The sequence below is a fragment of the Medicago sativa genome, chromosome 8 (assembly GCF_051527215.1).
Source record: "Medicago sativa cultivar Bolivia chromosome 8, Bolivia_mono, whole genome shotgun sequence".
Taxonomy (NCBI): Eukaryota; Viridiplantae; Streptophyta; class Magnoliopsida; order Fabales; family Fabaceae; genus Medicago; species Medicago sativa.
Genome location: NC_140756.1, coordinates 37,783,280 through 37,804,378, shown reverse-complemented (window position 1 = coordinate 37,804,378; position 21,099 = coordinate 37,783,280). Strand labels below are relative to the sequence as shown.

Below are 21,099 nucleotides of genomic sequence, written 5' to 3'. Positions count from 1 at the left end.
TCCATCTAGACTCTAAGCGAAAAATAAAACGAGGAAGCATCCATCCTAGCCTTCAATTATCAAAGAAAAGCAATCACCTCAATCCCAAATCACCTACGCAATTTAAAGAAGTGACGCGGTGGTCAACCGAATGACCACAGAGGGTTAGATACCAATTCAAATAATAAACATAATCAAATAAAACATTCAAGGATTTTAAAATACATATACATGTACATATTCAACATTCCTAGAATATTAACTCCACATTAATATTATCGCATCACCATCATAGTATATCAATCAATATAAACATGTCCACAAATTCACATCATCACAACATTCACCAAAAATTCACCAAGTCACATATCCAAGTATGACACATTTCACCAAATTCAAATGCATGCAATTAGGGTTAGGAATAGGCTAGGCCGGCCTACAGGGGCCTACGGTCTGGCATGTTTAAGCCTGGCCTGGCCTATTTATGAAAAAGGCGAGGTTTAGGCTTTTGAAAAAGCCTATTTAAGTAAATAGGCCAAGCTTAGGCTATCAAAAAAAGCCTACAAAGCCTGATAGGCCGGCCTATTTATGCATATTATTAAAATTTATTTTTTATTAATATTAAAATATAATTTATATTAGAATAAAAATCAAGAAAAACCTCAAATAATGAACTTTTTAAATAGACTTCGAGGTCTTATAATGAAATAGGCTTTTAAGGCTTTATAGCAATAGGCAGGCCTTACGATGAAATAGGCTTTAAGGCCAATTTGGCCTATTTAGAAGTAGACAAAATTGAATATTTAATAACTTTAATATGAAGTAGGCATGTAAATAGGCTTTGCGGGCAGGCCAGGCTTTTAAATAGGCCAGGCCAGGACGAAAAAATAGGCCTATGAAAGGCCATAGGCCAGGCTAGAGCGTGCAAAAAAAAAAATTAGACCAGACTAAGGCCTACCAAAGCCTGGCCTATTCCCATCCCTACATGCAATGCTCTAGACACTTCTACATGCACTACTAGAAAACTTAGATTTAGCGACGGCAGTTTTCCGTCGCAAAATGGGCAAAAATCCGTAGCAAACGATTTTCTGAGGGATTTCGCGACGCAGCAGAAATCCGTCGTAATAATGGGGGTCGGAAAACATTAGCGAGGGAAAATCAATTCCGTCACTCGTTGCTACGGATGACAACTAGTCGCAAACCCCAAATTCCGGTCGCAAAACATCTCATTAATTGGATGTGTGTCACCCAGTTTTCCGTCACAAATTACCGACGTTTTATTTATCCGTCACAAATTTCTGAGGGGTAAAACTGTTGCAAATTTCTGAGAGAATACTTCCGTCGTAAAATTTCTGGGAATTTCACTAGCGTCGCAGTTATGGCGGACGCTACTTGGCAAGACAAAACTTTTGTGACTCCTTAAAATTCCGTCGCAAATAGGAAGTTTTTTTTTTTCCCTTAAAAAATTAGATTAGGAAATTTCTTAATTTCTTCTCAAAACACTTTTTGAATATAAAAAAGGTGATAAAAAATTACAATATAAAATACATTAACATGATAAGATATGATATAAATCACATTAATATTTGATAAAAAAACATTTTTGGTTGCGTTCATAAAAATCACACTATTTATCTTTTGCATGAAAATATATTGAAATAATTACTAAATAGTATTAGAACATTTACTTTAAATTCAAAGTTATACTAAATTTCTCAATAATATGATAAATAATCAAGTAAGTGGACACAGATGTTGATCCTAACTCGAACGATGAGGTCGATAAGGAGGTAGATGTAAATGGCCTTGTCGAAAAGACTCCATGAATTTCTGGAACTGCTCTCGGAGCAATCGCAAATCCTCTTGTGACTGTCGTGACTGCTCTCGAGCTAAACGTGACTCCTCCTGTGTTGCACGAATTAATTCCTCATTAGTCTTCAACCGCTCCTTGAGTTCCATGTTTTCAGCTGACATTTTAGATATTGCAGTCCTCATATGCTCATATTCAGATGGTGAGATGCGGTCAGATGATCTAGATGAAGAAGGCTTGTATTTTCCTGCCTCTGTCCCCAAACCATATATGCGTCCTTTCTTGTCGACTCCTCCAACTACGTCCAAGAAGATGAAGTTATCTGACTGATGGTCATTAGACACATCATCCCCCTCTGTTTGCTGTGAGTTTCTTTCAAAAATCCGTCTTTCATATTCATCCTACAAAATTAGAGTTCGTCTTAATTCTTATGTACAAAAATATAAAATTAAATTAATTGCTACACTTAAATTCATATATAAACCAACCAATAACAACTTAAACAAATTAAAACCAGCTTTTAATTAATAATTAAGTTATCATGACTTCTTTCCAAGTGAAGAAACATAAGATCATCATGTTCAGATGTCAGAACCTGATGAACAATAATAAGCATGCATAACGTTAAAAACTATGGCACAAAAGCAAGTAACATACAACAATAAACATGATTAGATAACCAAAAACAATTATAGCACATGATGCAGGTAACATACAACAATAAACATGATTAGATAACCAAAAACAATTATAGCACATGATGGCAAAGTTATAGTGTAGCAGCATGCATCAATACACATGAGGACAGTTATAAATACTAATTTTAAAGTTTTTCCAATTGCCTTTTGACTTTCCACCAGCATACCAAGTCCACCAAAGGATATAACTAATTCTAGAAAAATTTCAACTGTTTTATGTTTATTTGACAAAATGATGGAAATGATAATCTCATCGAATTGTAACTTACCGCAACCATTTGAGATTTGGAGGATACCCACTTTGATGGATCGCCTTTCATTTTGTGTCTTTATATACACCTCCCAGCAGCTTGGAGTCATGTAGAGTCAGTTTTCTATAGTACGAAATAAATAAATAAATAGATTAGTATTATGGTTAATTTAAATCACTATGCTTTACTGCAAATAAAATTTGTTTACTTACTAATCTTTTAGAATGCTCGATTGTTGGAATTGACCCACAAGTGTGCAATGGACCATCAGAGGATTTTCTATTTTTCTTATTAACTTCTGCCTTGTCCGTCCATTTACTATCTTCCCAATTTTGTTTCAATTTTTCATGCAATTGAACAGGGATCCATTCGCCTTTGTCTATTCCTTTTCGTACCTGATACATCGTATTTTGGTACCCATCAGATGCCTTATGATGATAAGTCTTCTCTATGTCTTGCTCATGCTCAGGAAGCCACTTATATGTCCTCTACAAAACAAGCAATGTAAATAATATAGGATAAACCGGACATCAAACCAGGAGCTTTGCTCTGGAACTTGTAACTCTTTTTTGAGTTATTAATATTCACCACTATTCTCTTGTTTCTATTGATTTATTATGTTTTATTGGCCCTGCTCTATCAGATATGTTCTTTAAAAAGAGAATAAGAAAAGGGTGATGCTCCACCGGAGAAGCTATAGTTAGTGCCAATCCGAAAACAACATTACCTAAGGGCTGTATATATGTTAATTGGTGAAACTTTTCATTTTATAATTTTCATAAGAGATTAGTAACAAATTCCATTCCATACCATCCAAAGTTGGGAGGGAGCCAAAAATGATGGTAGGCAGTGCGGTGGAATATAATATATACCAGCAATTCCAAATAAAAAATGAACTAGAGATAACTTCAACTAACAATTCCAAATAAAAAATGGACTGGGCGATAAATCTAACAACGAGGACAATAAATATAAGTTGGAGGAAGAGAAGGACAGTACCTGAAACTCATTATACCACAAGTCCGCAAGATCCTTGTCATTTTTCCTTAACTCTGTATAAGTTGCCCAATTCCCTTGAAACAGACGTTTCATAATCTTTGTAATGGCACGTGGGGGCTGAACAGCAGGCTCAAACCTATAAAAACAAAATTAAAAAGTAGTAAAATACAAGGATACTAGTTATTATAGAATTAAACGGAAAATATTATAAAAAATCTTACGTTAACTGTGGTCCCGGACAGATCCATATACGCCTATCAGTAGGATCTGTACACCCAACTATCAGATACGAATCATCACATGATGATGATGATGCATGTGGATCACCACCAGATACAACATCAGATGGTAAATGTGGCGGGCTATGTGTATTAGAAAGATGTGGACTTGGAGTAGAGTGGGGAGATTGGATATTTGTAGGTATTTGAGAAGTGGGAGCATGAATTGTAGACATTTGTGGACTTGGAACAGAGAGGAAAGGTGGGAAATTTGTACGTGTTTGAGATATGGGATGATGTGTCGGTTGCCTTGTAGGTTTGGGAGGTTGGATATTTGAAGGTATTTTAGATGTAAGATGATGTGTAGGTTTCCTTGTAGAGTGGGGTTGTTGGGTATTTGTAGATATTTGAGAAGTGGGAGCATGGACAGTAGACATTTGTGGACTTGGAGTAGAGAGGAAAGGTGGGAAATTTGTATGTGTTTGAGATATGGGATCATGTGTAGGTTGCCTTGTAGATTGGGGTTGTTGGGTATTTGTAGGTTGCCTTGTAAATTGAGGTGGTTGGGTGTCTGCAGGCCTATGTGCTTGAAATCTGGAAGAATGTGACAAAGTAGTTTTATGCTTACCTCCCCCATTTCCCCTAACTTTGTTGATGCTTATACCAACACCTCTTCCACTCCACTGCCCCTTGTAATATCATTGTCTTCCATCTATCTATACACATATAAAACTAGGTAATTAACTACTGTACATAAAAAAGTTAAAAGGCACACAAAATTAGACATGGGCATAAACAAGTTAAAAGGCACACAAAATTAATACATAAGCACAATTAGCATTTTCCATTAATATGCATAAGAATCACACATAAGGATTTTTAAAAAAAAATTAACATAACAATAGAAAAAAGACTAGTTTGAATATGTATATTCATCATCTTCTTCTTCTATTTCTTTTTCTACTTCTACTTCTTCTTCTTCTTCTTCATAATCCTCCTCCTCCTCCTCAAACTTGTCATATTGTTCTTCTATCTCTAAATCAAGTTGGTCCAAGACAGAGATTGGTACTACTTCTTCTTCTACACCATTAGTGTCAACAATGCATTGTTGAAAATCATCATCTAAAACAAACACAGGCATTTGTTGTTCAGCATCATCCTGGTATGCATGAGTTATTTCAGGTACATTTTTTTTCCAAAGATTGAATTGTGCTGCGTGCTTTGGTTTTGATGACACCGAACCAACCTTGTTTCCCTTCAGGAAGGGATGTAAAATACACTTGCTCTGCTTGATGGGCTAATATAAAAGGATCATAATTGTTATATCTCCTAGATTTTTTTATTTCAACGTTTCCTTAGTTATCTATCCTTGTCCCTTGAGAACTAGGATCAAACTAATCTTTTAACCTCTTTTATTCTACAAAAGCCTCTATGTAATGTAATTATAATGTTGATTTAAACAATGAAAGTCTGCAATTTAGATTTAAACTTTATGCACAGACAATTATGAGTTGGAAATATTATTTAACTTTTTCAATTTCAGATGCGAGAATGAATATGTCAATTTTAGGAATTAATAAAACATTGTCTTTTTTTTTTTGAGAGAATAAAACATTGTCTTGCAAAGGATGAATATATCAATTTGAGATTTGAGGGCAGTAGTGTTCTAAAAGTTGAAAGGAGATTTAATCAAACATGTAAATGAAGAAACATGGGATTTGACATTTATTAGTCTAGATTTTATTTGATTTTTCCTTTTTATAGCACTTAAAAATGATTTTAATTGGTTGACCGTGAATTTTTTTTACTGTCAGTATTCTAATTAAACTCAAAACAAAAACAAAATTATCTATCCAGAATCTGTACTCCCTAATTAATAATTAAAAAAAATAAAATTAACCATCCAAATTCGATATACTAGTTTGAAGCAAACAAACAAAAAGAAAAACAAAATTATCTATCCAAAATCTGTTCTCCCTAATTACTAATTAGAAAGAAAAAAAAATTAACCATGAAGCAAACAACACAGAGAAGGGGATTCAACTAAAAAAGGCAGACCAAAAAATCTTCACTAACTAAAACATATAAATCTATAAAACAACCCAAATCAAAACCTTAACATATAGGCATTCAAATTGTGCATACCCAATTCAGTTAGCATAGTTTACAACATAAAAACAAGAGAAGGAGAAAAGAGTTTGGAACCTGTTTGCAGCAGCCAAGTGAGATGAGCTAAGTGAGCAATGGCCCGAGCAAAGTGAAGGATTCAGGAACCTGTTTGCGACAGCAAAGTAAGATTAGCGATAATCTGATTGAAGTGAACTGATGATTGAAGGTTTTGGGAATTAGATTGATGAAGTGAAGATTTAGGGCAAATGAATTCGGAAATTAGAGAGGGGAAATTAGATTAGGAACCGATTAGGGGACCTGTTTGGAAGTTAGATTGATGAAGGATGAATGGATTTTGGTATTTGATACAAATCTGATGAGCGATTACTGGTGATGGGTGAATGAGGAAAAAATTTAGTTTTGTTATGTATCTGTTGTTATAATAATAATGAACGATGTGAGGGAGAAAGTGGTGTTTTGTTATTTATATAATAATAATAATAATAATAATAATAATAATAATAATAATAATAATAATAATAATAATAATAATAATAATCTATCACAGTATATAACTGGGAGAAAGAATGTGCTATTGTTTGTGTTATTGAAAAGATAAAAAAATAATTATATATTTTTTAATAAAGAATTTTTATTATATTTGTTATTTTTTTTAACAATTTTATATTTGTTATATTATTGTTAAAAGATTAACGCAATTTGTTACCTATAATAATGAAACAGTCGTATTTCAAAAATTCAAGTTTGTTTTTTTTTTTATAACAAACTTTTGTTACATATAATAGTGAGAGTAGAAATTAGATAAATAAGACTAATGTTGTTAAAAATTTAAACGAAGAAGCGTATTATCAATTTGAGTTGAATTTTTTTCGAGAAATGGTTGAAGGTTTATTTGAAAAGATTCAAGAAAAAAATGGCAACGAAGAAGAAGAAGAAGAAATTTTACCAAAAGTGCTAAGGGATTTTGATTTAAACGAAAAAGCAGATTGCGAATTTGATTTGAACAAATTTCCTGAAGAAGAAGAAGAATCTTCCAAACATGAGTTTCAACCTTTGATTAGGAAGATGTTAAGAAACTTTTTCCTAAATTTAATTGAAACCCATTTGATTTTGATTTTAGATTTGAAATAATGAGTAACTTTGAATCAAAGTTTCCAACTTTGAATCAATGACACTGTCTAGACTAGTACAACATAAAAACATTTTATGTTTAGTATTGCAGTAGTTTATGTTCTTTTTGAGAATTACATATTGCTTAGCCATAAATTTGCTTTTCTATAGTTGGTGTAATTTACTTTTCTTCATATAGCCTTAAATTTGTTTAACGTATTTTCCACCTCTTTGATTTAGGTTTGGTTTACTGTGTAAAGGAGCCTCTTTAGCTAATTTCTTGTCTAAGTAGTTTTTTAAGAATCTATTGATAAAATGCTTATGATTTTAAGCATTTGTTAGATTTTTCTTTTAGATTCTCATTTTTTTAAAAATATTTATCAAACTGGTACAAAAGTGATTATTTTGCTTTGAAAAGGGATTTTTTTTCTTCGAAAATGGATAACAAACGAGGAGTTTAGTTAATAGGTAACAAGTTAAATTTACAAATTTCACTAAAAAAAAAATTAACAAAATACTCATGACTACTGATATTAGAAACTTACCCGACGCCACGATTCAGCAAGTTTATCTAGAGGACCTCCACCTCGACCGCCTCTAGACCTGGAACACCCCAAACAAAAAGGTAAATAAGTGATTGAAGACTTCAGTAGAATTTGAACCATTAGATGAAAAATATATCCGACACTTGCTACCTATTTTGATCTTTTTTTTGGTAGTGGTCGGGGTTTGAACCCCGGACCTTGCATATATTATGCATTGTCCAAACCAACTGAGCTAAGCTCACGAGGACGCCTATTTTGATCTAGTAGTTTAGATATGAATATCAATTTTCACCATTCTCAAAAAAACATCTACTCCATCCAGTCTTGAATAATATAATTTTTTTACCGAATACAGTTCAAATTTTGCTTTAAAAAAATGACCACATGGAGTTCCAAGTGAAGAGCTGATGTATAGGAATTGACAGAACCATATCACTCCCTTCATTAAGAAGCTATTGGACATGTATACAAACTCTTTAAATTGTCCAGAATGGTTTTCACAATAATAGAAGGAAAAACATGATCATGCATGTTGTGGTAGATGAAACTTCCTAATGTAGGGTATGCTTTGATAAAGACTTGATTCTTGGCTTCACTTATGCGCCATGTGCTGGTGTATCAACATGCTAGTATCCTCTATTCACTACTTTTCTGTTCTAAACAAATTTCAGAACCAAAATATACAACAATGATTATGAGTATATAACAAATAACTTTTTCCATAAGTTGAAATGAGCTTACCACATTTCGACAATTTCATAAACTTACCTATCTTACTACTCCAGGACAACCTATAAACGCATACGGGATTGTTATATCGAGACGAATTAAATACATTTCTCTATTGAGAAGCTCCTATAAGCTAGATGTTTATCTAAACTTCGTCATCATCGACTATCTCCTTGTCATTTGTATGATGTACCGCACAACATAGCACTTAAAATTAAACTCTGTAAATTGTAATATAATATGTTCTCCAATTTTCCACCTTAAGCTAAAATTTCAGTGCCTTTTGCTAACTTTACATTCCATATTATACTCTTTCTACTACAAACTTTCCAAACAACGAAAATAAAAATAGAATGACATGTATCTAGTTCTAATTTCTAAATTCTAATGTATAATTATGTAAGTTGTTGACCTAATATGATTTTTCAAGTGATTTTACTCAACAGTTTAACCTTTTGACATAGTTGGTCCTATGCATTGTCCACGCTTTAGGCCCACAATCTTAGGCTTTTATGAGATAATCTATTTTATCACATGAATCAAAACATGAGGTGGGCAACAAAAAGCCATTGGTTTGTTGAAGAATGCCGTTTTCCGCATCTTTCGAAATTATATGACCAAACAAAGTCACTGGTCAGTAGGCACTATCATTTTGACATCGATATAGCTAAATGCATGAGAAAGAGAGGTGTTGTGGTTCCCATATTAGCCAAGGAATACCCACATTACAAGATTTTAGCACATATAAATCAAGAATAAATGAGAAAATACAGAAAAGGGAAAACATTACCAGCCACCCCAAAGTATGTATGGAAGACATCCACAGCATCATCTGGTCTTTCTGAAATCCCACAATTTTCAGTGTCCTAACTGTTTCAACGTACACAATATTTCAGAAATACTAACCTCATAACAGTTAATACCACAAAAGAAGAAGAAAAAAATCACGTTGACTTGTATACACAAAGTATATTATACTTACAAGAGAGGAAAAGACACACAATGTTATGAAATTAAAATACATGTAGTTCATCATCGGAAACAACAAACAGATGCTGAAGCATCCATGAGAGTTAAGAAGATAAACGGACTCAGTTTATAGCCCAAGGAATTTGTAGCTTAAATCAATCAAACCAAGCTTCAGATGAGTAGTATTAACAATGATATTTTTGGAGAAAAATAAAGATAATATAAGAGGTTGCAAACAAAAAGTCTATGGGTCAAAAAGAAACTCTCGGGGTAATGTTTTGTGATCAATCTGATGCAACCATTCAGTTTGAAAAGATGTTTATACCAAGTACCACAAGAAAAAAAAACTAAATAAAATTCAAAATAGGACACATAACTTTATGAATATTCTTCATCCTATAATGGTGCCCTAAATTGAGGACATGTGGATTGCTTTTAAATGTATAAATTCAAATTCAAATAACATATCATATCACCGCCCCCTTTTTCTATTCACTCAAAGATTAGCTCCGACACCTTTTTTTACAAATTGGTGATTAAGCTAGGAAGCTCTATATGTCAAATTCTGGTTCCCATCGCATCAGGAGTTTGCAGGTTTAGCGGGAAACATGTTGATATACTGAAATTCAAGGTTCGAAATAAATAACAATCAAGTAGCCTAGTGAATTTGAGTTTTGGATGATCAAATATAAGTGTCAATCATATAAGCATGTTTTGATGACCTGTTATTTTTTTATTTTTTTTTGAAGAAAAATAAAAAGAAAACATACCGTCATCACTCCTATTGCTGCGCTGACACCAGCTTTGCCGAATACTGCAGTTGCAGCTTCTGTGACCAGTGCAGTTGCTGCAATATTTACCACACTGCATACAACTTATTGACATGAGAAACTACTATAATTAAGTCGAAAAAAATGATATTCTTCAATTAAAAGACAAATTAAAGAAGAATACATTGTGCCAATAAGTATGCTTGTGAGGAACCGATTAACATCACTTCGGAGTAGTCTGAAGACGCCATTTTCAGACTCCTTTTCAGCCAACTCACAAACCTAAAACATTGTCATCAACAGTAATCAGACATCAAAGATTTAAAATTACAGTCAACCATATTAATCATAGGAAGTTACATATCTAATGTACGGAAATGCATGCATATCAAAGGAAACAAACATAATTCTTAGAGGAAAGGAACTATAGTATAGCAACTAATGCTTCAATCAGTTGCATTTAATTTCCTTGCCAACAAATAGGTGAGTTGCTAAAAGCTTAACTGTTAGAGGCACTATTTTAGCAATTTGTGACTCTACAGTCACACCAATATTACAATCAAATCATGATGTTTTATTACATTTTTAAGTTTAACTAGTATTCACCTTAAGTTTAAACTATTTGAAAATATTTAAATATTTCTCTGAACTAAAAATTTAAAATGAGATTTTTGATCTTGTCAAAATGTGTAACTGAGTATTTGATTTTGATGGAGACCTAAACTTTCAAATAAACAAATTATATAAAAGTTCATATATCTAATTACAAATTAGCCAAAAGTTTATAGACTCAATCACAAGTTTGAATCCAATTGAGACAAAATATGCACTTACTTCCATGGAACATCACCAACTAACATCCAATCACCATCTTTATCTTCATAGGTGTGCACATATTCTGAACCATGAAGGAGATCCATCAATCTACTTTCACACACATTACCTTGACCAAAAACTCCATGAGATCCAAATTGACCTGCACTTTTCATTCATCAAAAACACCATCAAAATCAGTTACATGATGAACATTTTATTATTAAAGAATTATTTGACCTATTCATAGCAGCCTTTTAAAAATTTCATTAGCTTGATGGAACCAACTACCCTTATCATGTGAACTAACTACCCTTTAGTTATGCACGTAACAACCACAAACACCGGGCACAACATTGATACATTGACACAGTAATAATAAAAAACTAAGGATACATACTATGATATATAATTAACATTAACTATGATGCTCGGATACATACTATGGGTGCAGGCACAATATAGATATGTGGATACATAATCTTACAATGAAAAACTAAGGATATATAATTACAAAATATTGTGAGCATCGAATATCAAATTGAACACTCAAACTAGCTAAAACCAAAAAAAAATGATTAGCAAAATGTAGTATAGGTTTATATATAAGATGAAAGTAGCCAAAATAAACTAGTACATCAGAGTTGTCATCAAACCCAAAAAGTGATTAACAAAATGTAGTATAGGTTTATATACAAGAGTTGTCATCAAACTATGATGTAACTATAAAAATGCACTAGACACTCAAAATCAAAGGCTTATATATAGTACAACGCATAAGCTGAATATCGTACCTTGTAAGTACCATCTTTATCTGTGCTTATTATTACACCAAAGTCCTTTTTTGCTGCAATGGCATAGCTTTGTCAGATATGACAATCATCGATCTGCAGGATGTTGAAGAATGCCTTTTAGCGTATCTTTCGAAATTATATGACCAAACAAAGTCACTGGTCAGTAGGCACTATCATTTTGGGATAATACTTGGGTATCATTTTGACATCGATATAGCTAAATGCATGAGAAAGAGAGGTACTGTGGTTCCCATATTAGCCATGGAATACCCACGTTACAAGATTTTAGCACATATAAATTAAGAACCCATACGATTCATCATGTATGAAAAAAATTCCAATAACTTACAAACCAACTAATTAACATTTATTTATTTTGAAAAAACACAATATTAACAACAATTAGGATTCATGACCCACGACAGAAAAAACCCAGCAAAACCTCCCCCATATCAACAAAAGCTAAAAAGTAAACATCTTTGATACAAACTCTAAAAAATGCTCAATTTTCCCACACAAAACATCAAAAGAAGGATCAACATAAAAATTGAAGCCAAAACTTAAAAACTCAAACTTTAAGCTCAAACTGAAACAGTGGTATCATTGAGCTGAAGCTAAAACCAAATAAGCCAAAAGGGTCATCAAAAATGTAAAAACTATACAGAATCACAAGCTTGAAAGACAGAGAAAGTAAGGAATAAAAAGGGATATAGAAATGAGAAAGAAAATGAAAATGAAATAGAGACATGCATAGATAAATAGATACATACCCAGAAGAGATGAGATCTATGAAATCCAACTAAGTACACAAAATTTCGTCCCCTTCAATCTTCAATTTCGGAGTTGTGTAGTGTGCTCTCTGCGTGCATAGTATATGGGCTGAAGTGGGAGATTGCATATGCTGAGACAATTTATGAGTGAGAGAGTTTTGGAAACTTCTTTTGGATTCAATGGGAGTCTTATGAGTGAGTGATTTTTGGAAACTTCTTTTGGATTCAATGAAGTTGTTGGGTTTGATGAAGTTCTTGTTCTTGGTTAAGAAGATGAATTAGAAAGAGAAGAAAATCATGTTGCTGGGAATCATCATCGCATGCCCCTTCATTTATTTTTAATTTGATTTTTCATTTATTTAATTTAAAAATGATTATATGGTTTTTTTCTTAATTTTTTAATTAAATAATTACACACGTGGCGTGCCACGTAGACATTGACGGTCAAAATTGGTCAAAAGGATCAAATATGCAAACATGCTAAATCTTAAGGGGGGCAAAATTGTAGTTTTTGTACATAGAGGGCTAAAATTGCAAGTTTTTTAAAGTTAGGGGGGTGAAAAAGTGCACTTTAGCCTATATTTTAAACCATGTACCAAATAAAATCCAAAAAACATTATATTATCAACGACTACATGATATACAAAAGACATTGACTCACTAATAATAGAGTCAGGGACCAATTTGAAAAATATTTGACAAAAACATGAACCATTTTGAATTATTAATAGAGTCAAGGACCAAATTGAGAATTTAGTATAAAGATAGAGACCAATTTGATGGGTTACTCAATTTTATTTTAAGGTTTTTTTTGACATATTAATAAAAACAATTGAATTAAAATTTAAATTTGAATAAAAAATAAGTGATTTTTTTGACATATTAATCAAAACAATAACAATTGAATTAAAATTTAAGGGCTTAAATGCAATTTTAATCCCCCTATTTACACATTTCTGAAATTTTAATCTCCCTATTTTAAAAACCAACTTTTTGATCCCTCTATTAAAAAAGTCAACAATTTTTTTGGTCTCCCACAAATTTTGATGATGTGGAATCCTCGTTAAATACATGGTGCTGACTGTATATTCATGAGGTATAAAAAATATTTTCCACGTCATTATTATTAATTAATATTATTATTTATTTTATTTTTATATTAAAAATCAATTATTCACCATCAACATTCAACACTAACATTAGATTCATCACAGTCCATTATCAGCACTCTTTTTTTTTTTTAGGGAATCATCGGCACTCTTAAAACTCAACCCCCAAATGTGTATATGGTTGTTGGTTGTTGAAGAAGAAGATGATTTGTTGAAGGAATTTTTATAATGAATATTAATATTATAATATATAAATAAATTAAAGATTAACATTTAAAATGCAAAACAACTATTAGAGTCAGGGACCAATTTGAGAAACATTTGACAAAGAAATGGACCATTTTGAGTTATTAATAGAGTCATAGACCATTGTCAAAAAAAAAAATAGAGTTATAAACCAAATTGAGAATTTAGTATAAAGATAGGGATCAATTTCATGGTTTACTCAACTTTATTTTAAATGTGTTTTTGACATATTAATAAAAACAATTGAATTAAAATTTAAATTTGAGTAAAAAATAAGTGATTTTTTTGACTTATTAATAAAAACAACAACAATTGAATTAAAATTAAAATTTGAATAAAAAATAGGTGAAAATGAAGGAAAAAAAACTAAAAAAAATTTAAACTAATGGGGTCATGCGTTTGTTAGTGAAAGAAAAGGAATGGTTATCAACAAAAAAAAATCTGTGAAAACTTTGTACTAATAACAACCAATGAATTAATCTAACAAACAAGCGCATATGGTGGGGTGGTAAATAGCTTTGATTGCTATTATAATTATAAATATTGCTATTATAAATGATTGCTATTATAAATGTCGCGGGTTCGAGTCCTAGCTCACCCAAAAAATGTCGCGGGTTCGAGTCCTAGCTCACCCAAATATTTTAATTTATTTATTTATGCATCATTTGATATCAAAATCGCGAAAATCTCTTTGTGACGGGTATCCAAGGACGTCGCAAATCATTTATGGGATCTACGACGGAATATGTGACGGAACAGTTATAGAAGGAACAAGACCGTCGCTAAATCCCATTTATTTATGCATCATTTGATATCAAAATCGCGAAAATCTCTTTGTGACGGGTATCCAAGGACGTCGCAAATCATTTATGGGATCTACGACGGAATATGTGACGGAACAGTTATAGAAGGAACAAGACCGTCGCTAAATCCCTCACAAAACTTGGGAATCTCAAATTTCTGACGGAATGAATCTCAAATTTATGACGGATAAGTAGCGACGCAATAATCCCTCGCAAACACCGTCGCTAATGACTTCTTCACAATAACCCTCACAAAATCCGTCACAATTTGCGACGGAATACGTAACCTCACAAATTTCCGTCGCAAAATCCGATTTTTCTAGTAGTGATGCACGTGGCACCAATTGGATTCCGGAGATAATTTTACTGTATTGAATCCACTAACGTAACAAACACCACCAATTACGTTCTTCATGTTCACCAAAAGACTCGACATGACTATGAATGCATGGATTTACAAGCAAAGACTCGACAATGTACAATTCACCAAATTATATTATACAATATACACCATCAATAATATATATTCACCAAACACCACCATTAGTATTTTCAAGTATTTACATCCACACAATCAACAAGTAATAATTCAACAAGAGTCATCATCATATCGTCAAGTTAAAATCACCAAAAGAATTATTATTCTAATCATCATCAACCTTTATAACCTCAAAGAATTAATAACGCTTCACAACCACAATTTGAACAAAAGACGGACAACTAACCACATCATGACATTCATCATATTAAACATCCAACCATCATTGATTCATTCTTATTCTATCCTATTATTGTGATTACAAAGCCATTTGCAAGTTGTCCGATCTTAAACCTCATTTTGACAAAGTTAGTCTATTTTCACAAAATCGACCATTTACAATTATGCAATTTAATTTTATGTCTTTTTATTCCAATTTTTTGTCTGCAATGATCATGAGTGAGTAGACATCCTAGTATTGGGATTGTTGGATTAATAGTCTAATGACTTAATCCTATTCAAACCAAGTCTAGATATCTATCTAGTTTGTTTAAATTCTATTTTCTAATCTAATCTCATTGTTTTTAAACTGAATAACAAGTATTAAACGACGTACCGAATGGAGAAATTTAATAAATGTTACTTCATCATCTCAAATATCAAACGAAGTATCGAACGAAGAAATTTGATATTGGGACAAATGAGATTTGACAAAACAACACAAAACTTGATGGGAACACCCCAGATGAATAGTTTTGTTAAGTCTTGAGGCAATAAGATTCGCGCTTAAATGGTCTCAATAACAACCGACTAGGTTTAGTTGTTATTGAGATACATTTATGTATCTCGACCAGAAAACATGAATTACCTTAGAAAATCTTGCTTTTAGAAAAGAGTTTAACATAAGATAGAGAAATGGATTTGGAATGTTTACGATTCGGCATTATGATAAAACCAGTGATTTCATGATGCTTTTTAACCTGAATTTTAACCAAGCAATTATAAACTCAACCATATTAATCTTTTCATCTAATTACCACTAAAAACAAGATCAGTAATTACATATAACTATCTGTGGATCGATAATCTTTTACTACTTGATAGAACCGTATACTTGCGGTTTCGTATCAATTTTGTCAGTTGACATGACTATATTATATAGTACGAACATATTTTCTCTACTCAAATGAGGTATAGTATTATTTTCTTACTTTGTACGATATTGAAAAATTGGTACTATACTATTAGTTAATAGTTTTCCCCTTCCATCATTTAAACCTTTGTAAACAATTTTTATCCTCTATGCATATATATCTTTTCTGGTTCGTTTATTTTTCAGATTTAATCCTTACATTGTATTGCATGATCCGCTGGTTACTAATGACACAAAAAGGATAAAAATACGCAAAAATGTCAAATTATTATGACGTGGTAAAACTGTTCATTGAGCATTGACTTTCATTAGAGAATATATTTATAGTTTTTTTTTTGTTAGGCAAAATTGATAGTTTATTCAATATTTCTTCTATCATTAAAATATTTGTCATTGTAAATATTATCTACTTATTTTTTCCTACAGTTAAAGACCCACAGAAATAGTTGGCAATCACCTAGCTTCATTCTAGGCTCTATGATTACATTCACAGTAGAATTAGTGGACATAAGCAAACTGAAACAAACTGAATCAGAAACCATGTAAAAGATAATTTGAAACTTGAATGTCATTACTGGAATTCAACGATTTCACCCTAAACATAAAATCTAAATTAAATTTGAGTGTCGTTTTTATGGCGACACTCTTTTGAAATTTTGACTTAACATCTCACCAAGTGGACTGTCTTAAGGTGAACGACTTTCTTCATCCTTTTGAAAAGATTGATACACCAAGCTGGCTTTTCATAGCAAGTTTCTCGGTATTTGGACAATAATAAGACTACCACAAAAAAAATAATAGGGACTAAAAGTAGTGATTGAAAATGTTATAGGGACTAAAAGTTGAAGGAAAATTTTAGAGGGACTAAAACGAAAAATTGGTATATTTATAGGGACCAAAAACATATTTAACCCTTGAAAGAATGATAAGAAATCATACAAAAAGGAAAAATGAAAGGGAAAAACAGCAAACCATGGTGGATGAAAATTGAATAAAGTTATTCATTTTCTTGAAATCTGAATAAAGAAAAGTTCAAGTAAAAGTAGAACATCAAAGGTAAGCAATTAACAAAACCAAATCCCACAAACAATGTCAAAGCAAAAAACACCATACAAAAAGTGTTTCCATCCCATACAATTAGTGGATTATAGACAAAGAAAACACATTGATTCCAAAAATATCATGTTTATCCCAAAACAAAATGAAGCAAGTTTGAAATAATTTTTGGATCATTGGATATAGTTTCTAAACATCGTTACTGGTTTATGAATAAGGGAAGACACAATATCAAGTAAATTTAATGTGATTGTATCAATATCTAGTGTTATAGATTAGGTATTTTCAAGTGAAACAAAGCACCACTATTTAATTAGGTATTTTCAATTGAAAAAAGGTGATCATATTTTTTAGCATTTAATGAGTAGACTTGACATTTACTAGCCAATCAGAAGAGCAAAACTAAACATGTAAAAGAACAAATCAGCAGCGTAATTTGAATACTTAAAATGAACTGAACTGAAAGAGAACCCATGTAAAAGATAATTTTATCGACAATAGATATCAATAAATATGAAAACCTTGAATGTCATTACTATAATTCGATAGTTTAACCCTAAACATAAACATAAAATCTAAAGATCTTTTAGTACCATATCTATGGAACCATCATTTTGAACTTCTGACTTGACTTCCCGTTCTCTCCGAATTTCCTTGCCTTAAGATGGACTTTCTTCTCCTTCAAGTGGAATTACTTTTCTCGTAAGTTCCATATGATATAATCAACAGACTTTTCCCCAGTTTTTCTTAGCATACTCCACATTGTGTTGGAGGATGGGATATGTATAGAAATGTTGCCCGGTATCAAGACTGCAACAAAAATTACGGTACTTCTGCAAGAGGATAGTTTTTTTATTTTTGTAAATAATTAAAAACACTATTTGAAAGAATGATAAGAAATAATAAAAAATTAAAACAAAAATTAAAAGAAAACATTAGCAAATAGTAGGGGACGGAAATTCAACAATGTTATTTAGTTTCTAAACATCAGAATATATGCAGACTCATGGAAAAGCTTTAAAATAAGGGGAAATTCACACAAACTATTATCATAGCATAGCTCAGTTTGACATTAATTACCTTAAACCAAACCAAACCCTTAAGAATACCTTTAATGGAACAACCGCAGCAAAGTGCTTCAGAAGCTTCTTAAAAAAAAAAAAAAAAAACACCCACTTTCAATTCCATTGGTAGATTTCTTTTCTGCTTGCCCTTAAAACCTCATCAACTAAAAATATTCCTCTATCAACTAAGGGAAAACGATAACAAAAATATTCCCCTATCAACTAAGGGAAAACGATAACATTCCCTTAACATAATAAAAGTAGCATGATTTCTATTCTGATTTTTTTAATTTCAAATAGGTGCATGTCGAGTTAGATCGGTGTATGATATACATAAATCATAACATAATTGTATTTTAACGGCGAAGTAGGTGTATGGATGACCTTTTGGGATTCTGCGTGTGCTATTAATGTATTAAGCTATAGTATTGCAAAGGAAGGAAAAGCCACGATTTACCATCTTTGGGGTTGTTTCTCCCCTTCAGTCTTTTCCCTGCAGCTTCTACAAAAGCTTCTGTTGCATCTGCATCTGCTTCTGCAGCCTCAATCTCCTCTGTTGCTGCTTCAGCTTCCTCTACGAGGGCTTCCACTTCAGTAAATGCTTGAGCAGCATATATGGCTGCCTCTTGTGCAGACATGGACATTATCATTTCTAAATCTAAGTCTAACTCCGATTGTGTAGAGCTATAGCATAAATCCCTGTCTAACTGCATAGAGGCATTCTTCCTTCCTTCCAACATGGCTGATGGTCTTTCTCTGTCTGAATATGCTGGGGTAGGCGCAATACTGTACTGTTTCACCTGAAATATAAAACTCAACCCATGAGTATGATCTCTAATTGATACCAATAAATATGACATCCAACAATGAGAATATCAACCAAATATGGCTTGCAATAAATGTATAACACTAAATGAAGAAAAAATATTGATTCCTAAAATATTATAAAGAACAAAAACTATTTTTGATTCATGTCAGAAAACACTAATTTTGTCTAAGTCGACCCGACCCCACAAAGCGACTTGCAAGGTGAAGATTTCCTAGTTATTATAAGTTCTATTCGAGCCTTATCGCATACCAATGTGAGCCTTGAGTTTTCTCTAATAAACCTGCTCACGTCTAACATTACTGAACTTAGTTCATGGCTAATTTGGTGACCGAATAATGTGTCTAGAATAGTAAGATGCAATCATTCATCACACAAGTTGTTTTTGGCATGCTTAGTTCATACCGCAAAATATATGCAAAACTATACTTTCAACAAATGTTGCAGTTCATTTTGAAGAAAAGTAAGATACAATCATTCATCACACATATCACCATGAACAAAAATCCAAAAATCATACATTTCAACACTTGCAAGAAAAAGATGCAATATTACAACAAAACCAATGTAGAAAAGGGGATCTAGAGATTTGACCACTAAACTATGCCTTCCTCAGTTGAATTCTTTCTCCACTAAACTGCATCTTTATGGATGAAACTCTGAGTTGCTTGCTTCTTAGGGAAGCCAAGAGGAATCCCTGTATCACACATTTCACAGATATGATATTAACATTTACTTTTGATACACTATATAACAGATGGGAGTTTAATGATAGATAGACTTATGGGATGAGTGTCAATACCTAATTAATATGAAAATTTTGAATGTCACTACTAGAATCCGATGATTTAACCCTAAACATAAATATAAAATCTGAATTAAAGTGCAATTTACAGCTAGTACAGTGGTATGCCATGAGAGAACAAAAATTGTTACCTCTACATTCTTCGCATAATCGTATTGCTGATTGTGCTTCGCCTTCGAGTATTCCATCTTCTAAATGACATCTCATACATTTCACTTGACTCCCTTTTCACCCCGGTATAGTTTTTCACAACCACAACATCAAGACCATTCTCTAATTCATTAACCAAATTAGTAAAATAATTTTTACTAACCCTAGTCAAAGTGATTAGGCTCAAGCGAGAATTAGGAAATTCTTCTTCTGATCCATCATTTAGAACCTTTGTTCATTCATTTTCAGCAAAACGAAGAAGGTTTTCCAAAACAAATTGACTTAGGTTTTCTATGTGATCAAAAAACTCAATCTTAGAATTTTCATCATGAGGAAGATAGTATCCATACACAAAACTCCATTTGAGAATTCTTCTACATTCAACTATCTGTTTCAATGCATCCTTTATGTAATTAAAATAAGTTTCAGACTGGTTATGCAAAGTAGTAAGTCTTGTACTAATCTCAATCAACTATCTGTCAGCAAATATGATTATTGAGTACCTTTTTTACGGAGGCATCCTCTTGAGCTCCGTTTCAGCTCCTGACTTGTTGACGCACATTCACTTTTTTAATCAAAGAAATTACACTCGATGTTGAGATAAAAAAAAATAGAACAATTTCATGACTAAACCACAAAAGAAAAGGGTTTGTAGAGAACCCCAAGAAATCGAAATCATTATCAAGGAATAGCATCCGATCTCTACAAAGAAGTGGCAACAATTTTAGCAGAAATTAGAAGAGCACAGATTACAAATTAAAATGAATATATGCAAAAATTGATAAAAAATTGAGGAAAGTGGGATTAGATCTAAGGCATACCAT

At 32.2% G+C, this 21,099-nt stretch overlaps 3 protein-coding genes across 6 annotated transcripts; all 3 read right to left on the bottom strand.

Moving 5' to 3' along the window:
- Positions 1-1,544: 1,544 nt before the first annotated feature.
- On the bottom strand, positions 1,545-3,211 carry LOC146898925 (uncharacterized). Its single transcript, XM_085733388.1, has 3 exons — positions 3,134-3,211; positions 2,757-2,861; positions 1,545-2,190 (listed from the first exon to the last, which is right to left on the bottom strand). The coding sequence occupies exons 2-3, from the start codon at positions 2,805-2,807 to the stop codon at positions 1,741-1,743; spliced, it is 501 nt and encodes a 166-aa protein (XP_085589514.1). The 5' UTR covers positions 2,808-2,861; positions 3,134-3,211; the 3' UTR covers positions 1,545-1,740.
- LOC146898924 (putative DUF21 domain-containing protein At3g13070, chloroplastic) lies at positions 2,809-12,890 on the bottom strand. 4 transcript variants are annotated; one of them, XM_085733387.1, is made up of 11 exons: positions 12,586-12,890; positions 11,816-11,941; positions 11,043-11,184; positions 10,393-10,490; positions 10,209-10,302; positions 9,260-9,335; positions 7,741-7,798; positions 6,161-6,229; positions 4,584-4,667; positions 3,959-4,004; positions 3,855-3,873 (listed from the first exon to the last, which is right to left on the bottom strand). In XM_085733387.1, exons 3-7 carry the CDS (start codon positions 11,046-11,048, stop codon positions 7,767-7,769), a joined length of 306 nt encoding a protein of 101 aa, XP_085589513.1. In that variant the 5' UTR covers positions 11,049-11,184; positions 11,816-11,941; positions 12,586-12,890; the 3' UTR covers positions 3,855-3,873; positions 3,959-4,004; positions 4,584-4,667; positions 6,161-6,229; positions 7,741-7,766. The 4 variants fall into 4 exon arrangements, with proteins under 4 accessions (XP_085589510.1, XP_085589513.1, XP_085589512.1 ...); XM_085733386.1 differs by lacking the exons at positions 3,855-3,873; positions 3,959-4,004 and having other exon boundaries at positions 4,529-4,671; positions 11,816-11,985; XM_085733385.1 differs by lacking the exons at positions 3,855-3,873; positions 3,959-4,004 and having other exon boundaries at positions 4,529-4,671.
- A 6,011-nt stretch (positions 12,891-18,901) lies between these two features.
- LOC146898923 (uncharacterized) lies at positions 18,902-20,313 on the bottom strand. The gene is made up of 3 exons (XM_085736659.1): positions 20,257-20,313; positions 19,928-20,017; positions 18,902-19,294 (listed from the first exon to the last, which is right to left on the bottom strand). The coding sequence occupies exons 1-3, from the start codon at positions 20,311-20,313 to the stop codon at positions 18,902-18,904; spliced, it is 540 nt and encodes a 179-aa protein (XP_085592785.1).
- Between the last annotated feature and the right edge of the window lie 786 nt (positions 20,314-21,099).